Source organism: Rhagoletis zephyria, unplaced genomic scaffold, assembly GCF_001687245.7.
Source record: "Rhagoletis zephyria isolate East Lansing unplaced genomic scaffold, Rhagoletis_zephyria_1.1 Rzeph_scaffold_02927, whole genome shotgun sequence".
Taxonomy (NCBI): Eukaryota; Metazoa; Arthropoda; class Insecta; order Diptera; family Tephritidae; genus Rhagoletis; species Rhagoletis zephyria.
In genome coordinates, this window is record NW_016160011.1 from 53,313 (window position 1) to 63,087 (window position 9,775).

The window sequence follows — 9,775 nt, forward strand, 5'->3', positions numbered from 1 at the left end:
TTTTTTTCTATTTTTAATTAACTTTTTATTCTTTATTCAAAATCCCCCCATATCTAATTTGGCATAATTTCTTTTATTAAAAAATCCCACGGTTTCTGTTAGTTGGGTCATATTCCACTTCAAACTGCTCAGTTTGCCTAAGAAAAATCCGTTTTTCCCCCTTTTTCAAACGGTTCCCTAGGTGCCTGTGGGAGGAGTCCAAGGGAGGGGTTCCCCTTTTTAGAAAGCGGCGACTGTCTCCTTTCTATTGGGGGGTGTTTTGAGGGCCCCGCCCCCTTCCCCTCCGCCCCCACCCAAAAAACGGTGTGAGTGGTACTAAACATTTCCCATAATTTGTTACGGAATCAAAAACCACAGACCCATTATTTTTGAAACTTAAAACTACTTAATGTTCGGCTTCGGCGTCGGTGTACGGTGTCCAAATGTTCTATATTTCTTTTAATGTCCTGTATTTGTCCCGTATTCGGTGTTTCGACTAGAGTCCAACCGATTAATCGGCCGCTGCTGAGGCTAGTATGGGCCAAAAAAATCGGCATCGGCCGTTTTTCTTTTGTTATTATACAAGTTTATAAAAACATTTGTGCTTGAAATGAATTTATATTTATATTTATATAAATTCATTTCAAGATCAAATGGTTTTATAAACTTTTATAGCAAAAGAAAAACATAATCAAATAATTAAATACCATTACCTCATTCAAGAATCGGCCAAAAACGACCGATGCCGATTCTTTTGCCCGACTAGCCTCGGCATCGGCCGATTAATCGGTCGGACTCTAGTTTCGACGCCTTAACAGCTCATTAAAATGGCATGCTTATGAACGAGTTTTAAGGGATTTTGGTATATGATCGTAATTTTCTCCATAAACAGTTATTATTTTTTAATCTGAATGGCTGTGATTCGAATCGGGGAATACATGACCAAAATAGAAATTAGAACTCAATATTTTTGTAAGTGTTGGCTACTTTTCCTTAGTTCATTTAATGTTTATTATTTATTTTATGAAAGTAAAGCTCTTTTCCTAACAAAAACCAAATACCAAATTTCCAACTTTGTGCAAAAATAAAAAATAAAAATTAATTCTGCAATATTTCATTAAAATATCAAACTTTTTAATTAGAATCTTTAGAAAAAAAATGGATTTGCATTTTTGTAGCTAACTAAAATTGAGTATAATAAAGTGCGGGTGGAAAGTGCTCCTCATTTGCTTCTATTTGAAAAAAAAATGGTTGAACATATTAACATTGTTTTGAAAAATTTCGTAACACCATAAACAAAAAAAATTCCAACAATTAATGATAAGCCTTAGCGACATAAAATTGCACATTATTATAATAAAATTTAACGATTTCTTTTAATAAATCTTACGGGGTAAAATTCTCCAGAAAACTATCCTACAAATTTGTGATGTTACTGTAAGGATACTGTTTCAGGGCTAAAACACCTAGGAAAATTGAAGAAGGCTTTAAGATCTGTAAGCTGTTGTGGAAAAAATTTGCAAAAATATGTTTTGTCTTCCAATCGGCTCAAATTAATATGGTCACCGTATGTATATTGTATCGATTCATTGATATTTGTACATACATCGATAGCTTGTGATACTGCGATATCAGATAGCACGATTCTTTTTACATCTCTAATTCCACTTAATTTTCTGAAAACAATTGTTTTATATTTTGTCTGCAAACATTGTTAAAAACATGAATGATCCAAACAAGGTCATCAACGTTAATTTATCTTCACTTTTAAGTTTAAAAGCTGAACTTCTACGCAAACAAGCTGAAGTAAACAAAGCTAAGGCAATTCAAGCACCCAATCAGCAGAACGAATATTCCTCAAAAAACATTGTTCAAGCAACTTCTAGCAGCGCTAGTGTCTCAAAAAGGGATAAGAAGGAACGTGCCAAAGAGGTCGACAAACTTGAAGGTGCTACCGTTTATGAACACGAAGATTCAGAGTTGCTGGAAAAGTCACGACGTGTACTGGAAGCGAAAAGTAAATTCTATGAACNCTCTAGCAGCGCTAGTGTCTCCAAAAGGGATAAGAAGGAACGTGCCAAAGAGGTCGACAAACTTGAAGGTGCTACCGTTTATGAGCACGAAGATTCCGAGTTGCTGGAAAAGTCACGACGTGTACTGGAAGCGAAAAGTAAATTCTATGAACGTATGTCCCGCACCGGTGGCCAACTCAACTCTGATGATAATTGCTTAGTATTATTCAATCGTAAGCACCAGGACGAGCGTGTAGACGATGCATTAATTGAAGAGATGGGGAGGCCTAATCATGGAAGCTCGAATGAAACAAAAGAATCAGATTCAGACAGTCGCAGCGAAAGTGACGTTGACAATAGTCATGAGGATGAAGATGACTGGGTGGAATATACTGATTGTTTGGGTCGCACACGAAAATGTTTGCGAAAGGATTTGGAAGTAGTACAGCGCAGAGACGCAGAATTAGCAGCCAGCATGCCCGAGCGATTGGATCAGACTAAAGCTAATTGGATGCTAAATTCTAAAAACGTATCTGATGTTAGTGGGGAAGACGTCGATGCGCCAATTGGTCCCATGCCAAGCGAAAGTGTTTTCGGCGATGGGGTTTCCATGATGTCCAAACATGATGAACAACGCGCCAACTGGGAGCGTAAGGAACAAGAAAATATCGATAAAGCAGATGTTCATTACCAAGATGTTTTCTTCGATGAGGCTCGACAGCACGGTGTCGGCTATTATGCATTCTCTACAGACGAAGAAGAGCGCAAAAAGCAGCAGAAAGAATTAGAGGAAACAAGAAAGCGTACATTAGAAGAACAAAAGCGGCGCGATGAACTCCGAGCACATCGTGAAAAAATTGTAGCTGAGCGGGTTCGTGCTGCGAAGAATAGACAGCGTGCGCGTCTTGGTTTGCCACCGCTTGAGGAAAATGAAACGAAGGAAGAGATTGTAAATAAAGAAAAGGAGACAAAAGAAGAACGTAAAGCTCGCAAGAGGGCCGAAAAGTTGCAAAGAAAACAGGAGCGGGAGGAAAAGCAACGTGACTTAGAGCGAAAACTTCACGTGCGACCATGGGATAAAGAAAAAGAATACGCAACTGATAACACTACGGTCGAAGAAAATGGAGAGCCTGAGCCAAAATGGATATATAAACCAGAACGATTGCCCATGTCACAAGAAGAGTGGAATGAAAAGAAACGTGGAGAACGCGTTGCAGAATTTGGACCTGTAAATGATTCGCCAGAGAGGCAATACTATCCTAAACGTAGGAATTTCACAAGCATGCATCCTCCAAATGAACTACTTTCTACCGACAAATACAATATGATGCCATCTGCGTCGGCTGCCGAAAATTTCGCCATTTATCAGACATCGAAAAGAAGTAAGACTTTCCAAAGACGTAACTATGAAGCACAAAATGATACCGAGGAGAACACGGATTACCAGCGTTCAGGTGCGGCCATACCTCCGCCAGTAGACCTGGATTATGATCCATCGATGCATGCTAAGAAGTCGAAATCAGGCAATGAACTCGAACGTTCTATTGAAGCAGGACTACGCTTTTTACGTAATAACTGTGATAAGGGAAATTTAACCACAAAATCCAGTTGGACTGCGAAGGCCGACTACTAATTTGAATACTAATAAAAAATACAAAATGTATGTATTTATATGCATAATTCGTGCTATAGCGATTATTTTTATTTAAATTGCATACCATGTATGGGATAGCGTTCCGCTGCTACATAAAAACATAAGTATTCAGTTCTTGAATGTGCATTGGAACATTTTACAAATTGCTCTTTTATAAATACATACGTACATACATATCGTTACCTTAATATAGAAAGGCCCTATCTAACTTTTTGGTTTCTTTATGGGGTGATGAAAAAGCTGCATAGAAAATCGAGTCCTTTGGCTGCGAATTTCTTTCGAAGGCTTTTCTTGTTGAATAATATAACTAATTTTAAACTGTATTAGTTATTTTTAAAAACCAATGGGTGTTTATTGAGTAATCGGCAGACTTTTTCAACAGTAGGTACTGGATTTGAAAAGAAAATGAGTTAGGGCTGATTTGATTTTTTCAAATTTGGTCTCGAAAATGTCAAATATTTTAAGTTTCTTAAAAAATTCTAAATTGTTAAAATCTCTGCATGTGAAGCCTTTTTCCATCCAAAAGAAGCGATTAAATATCAGCTTTTGAAACGTTCGCCCAACTCAGCAGCATAAACGCTAATTACTGGGCAATGCAAAGGACGGATCAATGCTTCGAGAAGCAAACAAATTTACTAAGAACGCAAGTTGCAACAATTTTTATTTTTCAATTTCAATTTTTTATTTCCTGTATTTCACAGATTTTGACACTTTCGATACCAGAAGTAACACACAAATGTTGTTTTTGCTCTTAATGTTACTACCTGTTTGATATGCCTTGGTATGTGCCAATATGTAATATTTATAAAAATTACAAATTGTTATTGTCAATTTGAAGAGTCAAACGCTTGAGTATATTTCAGCACTCTTAATAAAAGTTAGTTCTGCGCTTAAGCCGCATAGTTTATATTTATAAAATTGTGTTTGTTTTTAAATTTTAGACTCATGCTTATACATACATATATGCATAGGCCTTTCTATCCCTTCGTAATATATCGATTCATACCGAACTAAATGTATAACACTTTATTACAAGTTTTTCATTTAAATAAAAATACCAAATACAGTTAACTAATACTTCTAGGCAATAGAATTAATACGTGGGTATAGTCAGAGAGTTTCCGCAACATTGCTAATCGCTGACGCGACCTGCAGCTTAACATGTCTTTAATTGTGCTCGGATGTGCGCAAATACAGCTCGAAATATGAATTAGAAACGTTTATACATGCATATTATGCACATAAAATAGTTACATATGAAAATAATTTTTAATTAGAAAGTGTGCAATGACATACAATTTAAATACTTCATTTAACAAGTCAGTCATACCGCATTAACAGTTCTTAAATTTAGTATACTAAATACATTATTTAAGTTAGAGATTATCGCATATTCAAAGAGCCAATATTCTAACACGCATGTAACTACCAATAATCTTAGCTTACAACAATGTACTTATATGTATATATATACATAATCTTCTTTGTGTGCATTATTATGTAAACATATACATACATACTTATATCAATTCTACAATACGTATATTGTAAACCGCAGCTAAAAGTAATTCTTAAGTTCAATATATTGTAGTAGGTATGCTTAAGGAAACTTAATTGCAGTGTTAACATTCATTTATGCTACCTAAGCTATGCCGGATTCTAACTTTTGACGTATAGGTACTGCCAGAAAAGTTGTTAGCCTAGTTTTCGAAGAGTAATATGTATCAGGAAAATCATCTCATTAGAGCATTCCCCTATCGACCATGTCAATGACTATATCGGTCATTTTTCGTCGGCAAAGATCGTTGGGCGGAAAATTCAAAATTGGCGCACCAGTTTCCATTTCGTCGTGATGTATATTTAAGTACATATCCGGTGCATGTTCCGATGCGCAAGTTGACATTGGTAATATATCCAAAGCAAGACCAAGCGCAAAACGTCCATAGGTTTTCAGTTCCTCGCGAAATCTTCAGGAAGTTTTATAATAATAATTTTGCAAATGAGTTATAAATTAATTGTAGAATCTAAATGTATACTTATTTGTGCTATGTAAATAAATCGGAATATTTTTTATAAGAAACGTACAATTTTGCAAACTTGTCGGCGCTGTCACATGATTCTGGTATGTGTGTGCACAATGTTTTCAACCAACTAAAAACTTCGGATGTATATAATTTAATGAAGGCGTTTAAATGTTCATCACGCATCGCTTTGGTTGTGCAACAAAATAGTAAATTTGCTATATCCAACGCAATGGAACTGTATCGTATCAGCTGAAAATCCACTAAGCAAACCTAAAGAAATTTACGTAGCTACATGGTAATTTTTTAAACGTAAATCCATTAAAATATTTTACCTCAACAGCATTTTTTTGATCTGTGATATCATCGACACATTCGTATCGATAGAGGAAATTGTTGACCCAACAATCACCGTGACAAATTGCCGATAGTGCGGATTCTGTACTCACTAAATAAACCATTTGTGAAAAGAAGGACGAACAACCAGCGAATTTCCTCATTGCATCCAAATATTTAGATTCATCTGGTAAAACATCGGAAACCTAAAAAAAAAAATTAATAACATACATACATAGGATTTAAGTATGAACATACATCCATATCGTTACCTTCATATAAGCCCTATCTAACATAAATGTTTCTTTACAGAGTAGTTATAAAACTTTACAAAAACTTCTTCAGTTTAAATTTTTTTACAACTAAATATTTTTTAACCGTGTAAAGTTTCATAATACGACTTTTATGGTAGCTTGCGAATTCCTTAAACATAGTTTTAGCCGTTTTAAGTTTACGACATACAACAATACGACAGTATACAACACCTTGTGAACTCCCTAACTGGTTTTAAGAAAACAAAGAAACACAATTTTTGATGTAGTAAAAAATATGTTAGGGTCTTTATATAATACGGTAACGATATTTATGTAAGTAAATTGTCGTTGAAGAGCATACCATTTTAATGGCGTCCTTTGTTAAACGTTCATAGTAATTTTTGTACCAATTCTCATTTGAGGAACAGAAAAGTCCCTCTGTTACAAGTGCGCGCAAACGTTCAAATTGAGCAGGTTTTTCAAACTTATACGCCAAGCTTAAAGCATGGAATTGAGCCACCTGTTTCAATACTAAGCGAGTTTCATCTAAGGTAAGACCCTTCTGACGATCAGTCATTTGAAAGCCGCGTACTCGTAAGTCCTCTGGAATGGGTTTAAACGATTTATTGCTTGTGGAGGATTATGCATTTTAAAGTTCCTTATACAAACCCATTATCAAAAGGTCTCCCCGCGCATAAAAACATTTAGGAGTAGCTTCAAAAGCCTTTTCCGTTTTTGTGCATTGAAATCTCAACAATTCCGGTAATATTTCCGTATAAAATAAAACCTCATTCCTAGAAGAAATTTATAATTTAAAGTGTTATTAACAAATTTATAAAATGGTTCAAACTTTTGCTTTCAGTTCTATTTACTTCCGCTTTAATCAACGATATGGCAACTTCAGGCACATACATACATATGTGCGTATGTGTATAAAATTTGGCGAAGATCTAACGGTGGCGTCGGTGGTGTAATGGTCAGCATAGTTGCCTTCCAAGCAGTTGATCCGGGTTCGATTCCCGGCCGACGCACAGTATTTTATATGCCGTAATATTTTTTTAACGAGTTCAAATATACATATGTATATGTACATACATACTACCCATACATATGCACATACATACTCAATTTGTACTTGGAGCATTTTGATAGATTTCAAACTCACCTAAACAGCTTATCACTCTTATAAGCTTCACGGCGTTGAACATCTTCCGGCAATCGCTTACAGATTAAATTCTTTTCCCATTTTTGTTTTTTACCGTCTGTTGTGCTCTTTCGCTGCCCACTAAGATGTGTGCGGTATAAAGTGGCTGTATAGTTGTCACCGCGGCCTGACCCTTGCTCCTCCTGTAGAATACAACATACATACCTACATTACATTAAAGAAAATTAACTAGTTTAAGCGCCAGAACGCATCGGATTAAGACAACAAATTACTAGTATTGCAGTTTTGCACACCATCGTAATTACTAGTTTGCACTGCATAGCTTCTCCTCTCGCGGCGTTAACCGCAATTCAGCCAAAAGCCGCAGTGGCAACAGCAATTTGATTCTGTGACCCATCAACCCTGCGACAATTGCTTGCTATTGAATTATAAATAAACATTTTGCCGCAATTAATACAATTCGCTTTTCACATTACACACTTAGCTATAGTAATAATTAAGAGCACACATCTGTGGTAGCCCAGAATCAACTGAATGTGTGATGTGTAGAGAAAGATGAGTTGGGTGGTGGCGGAGGCTTTAGCAATGATGTAATACTGAAATCGCGTTTGGAGCCTTTGCTGATGGTTCAGCGAAAAATGCAATACTCCATCAGTATGTACATTATTGTTTTATTCATATAAAGTACATATCTACATACATACATATATAGATACATACATACAAACATGTATTTGTGGATTTTTTTTTTAAATATACATATATATTTTTTACCTCAAAAGCATCGATTTGTACTTCCGGCTCTATGTTGCGAAAAATTTCACGAAATGTTTCTAATGTTATTTTGGTGCATGAATCACCATCTTCTGAAGTTGTATCAGTAACTCCCATAATATTTAGCACCTTTTCTTATTGGAATGCAGGAAGTTACAAAAAAAAACGGTCCTAGTAAAAGTATATCGGATATTCCGAGAAGTGAGTCTCTCTTCTCTGGAACTTTGTTTTATAATTCGTTGATATACAGATGATCTATTATGCAAGTAAATATGCTTTCTCGGAGTTCCTTTCAAATTCTTTTCACAAAATTATATTTTAAACACATTTATTTTCTATATAATTAACACGACAACCGCTTGCACGACTATTCGCTTTTGCTGGCGTACACTTTAGTAGCATTCAATGAGTGAATTGACGACGTTCACATTGTGCTTGCATCGATTTTCTCGGCACATGAATTTTTGCGCAGGTTGCGACGGAAGGGATGTTAAGCGACTGTCAGTTTTTTTGAATGAATTTTTGTTATATATTTTATATTTTCCTTCTGTTCTGTCAGTTTCCGGTTTATTCCACTGTATTTATCCTTCCTGTGCAGTGTCAGAATTAAAAGTATGAAAAAAAAATATTACAAACAACAAATTTGCAAAAATATTGTGCGTCGGCCGGGAATCGAACCCGGATCAACTGCTTGGAAGGCAACTATGCTAACCATTACACCACCGACGCAAGTGCTGACTCGCTGCATAATGACTAATATACCAACACGTTGCCTGAAGGCCAAAAATATACCGCACAGGATGGTCCGTGAACAGAATTTCTTAAATGTGAGCACAAACATACAGGGTGTCTGGTAAAAGGTTAAGCTCACACAGTGCTAAGAAGTGAAAAACTACATACATATATATCTGTGTTCGTATGGAAAAGTAGCTTATGTCGAAAGGCCGGTTTTAGTATAATGCGGCATCCCCTTTATTTTTTAAACGACAAGGAATTTTTTGATGAGACTTTAAAAGAATATTGACTTGCTAGTACCGGAACTATTTCTTGCACGTTTATTAGCTAAAAGTTGTTTAACGGCTTAGCGCCCGTAAATCATTCGCAATCGTATGCTGCGAATGCCGATTTATACTAAAGCCAGCCTTTCGACATAAGCTACTTTTCCATACGAACACAGATATATTTGTATGTACACATTTGCGAACTGAATTGACTATGGTTGACAAACGGGCTCGCTTATTTGCATAAACAACCTTTATTTGCATTAACAAATGCACGCAATTTTTGGGAATTAACTTGGTTCAGGGGAGTTTTCGTTGACAACACTGGTAAAAACGGCCAGCTGTTGTTTTTTGTACAATCAAGCAAACCAAGTAGTTAGCTTCCCGTGCGCGGTAGCCGAGTGGGGAGAGTTGCGCGCTACAAGCCTGTAGCTTAAAGGTTCGATCCTTCGGTTGGAACAATTGGCAAAGAATTTTTATTGTTTATTTTTTATTTTATTTATATAATTAATTTTACTTTATTTTATTTTCATTTGCTTTATTTTATATCACATTTTTTATTTTACTATTAGTTAATTT

The 9,775-nt window shown here is 35.8% G+C and overlaps 2 protein-coding genes and 2 non-coding genes across 6 annotated transcripts; 2 read left to right on the forward strand and 2 right to left on the reverse strand.

The window, feature by feature from the left end:
* Positions 1-1,585: 1,585 nt before the first annotated feature.
* Positions 1,586-4,300, forward strand: LOC108368036 (coiled-coil domain-containing protein 174). Of its 3 annotated transcripts, none has more exons than XM_017622778.1 (2): positions 1,586-2,011; positions 2,165-4,300. In XM_017622778.1, the coding sequence occupies exons 1-2, from the start codon at positions 1,702-1,704 to the stop codon at positions 3,622-3,624; spliced, it is 1,770 nt and encodes a 589-aa protein (XP_017478267.1). In that variant the 5' UTR covers positions 1,586-1,701; the 3' UTR covers positions 3,625-4,300. The 3 variants fall into 3 exon arrangements, with proteins under 3 accessions (XP_017478267.1, XP_017478266.1, XP_017478265.1); XM_017622777.1 differs by having other exon boundaries at positions 1,586-2,000; positions 2,154-4,300; XM_017622776.1 differs by having other exon boundaries at positions 1,586-1,820; positions 1,998-4,300.
* Positions 4,301-4,374: 74 nt separating this feature from the next.
* LOC108368037 (uncharacterized) lies at positions 4,375-8,609 on the reverse strand. The gene is made up of 7 exons (XM_017622779.1): positions 8,196-8,609; positions 7,422-7,603; positions 6,926-7,050; positions 6,618-6,859; positions 6,002-6,208; positions 5,731-5,939; positions 4,375-5,612 (listed from the first exon to the last, which is right to left on the reverse strand). The coding sequence occupies exons 1-7, from the start codon at positions 8,310-8,312 to the stop codon at positions 5,387-5,389; spliced, it is 1,308 nt and encodes a 435-aa protein (XP_017478268.1). The 5' UTR covers positions 8,313-8,609; the 3' UTR covers positions 4,375-5,386.
* TRNAG-UCC (transfer RNA glycine (anticodon UCC)) lies at positions 7,216-7,287 on the forward strand. The gene has a single exon. It is a non-coding gene; the product is annotated as a tRNA-Gly (tRNA).
* Positions 8,610-8,852: 243 nt separating the features above from the next.
* On the reverse strand, positions 8,853-8,924 carry TRNAG-UCC (transfer RNA glycine (anticodon UCC)). Its single transcript has one exon. It is a non-coding gene; the product is annotated as a tRNA-Gly (tRNA).
* Between the last annotated feature and the right edge of the window lie 851 nt (positions 8,925-9,775).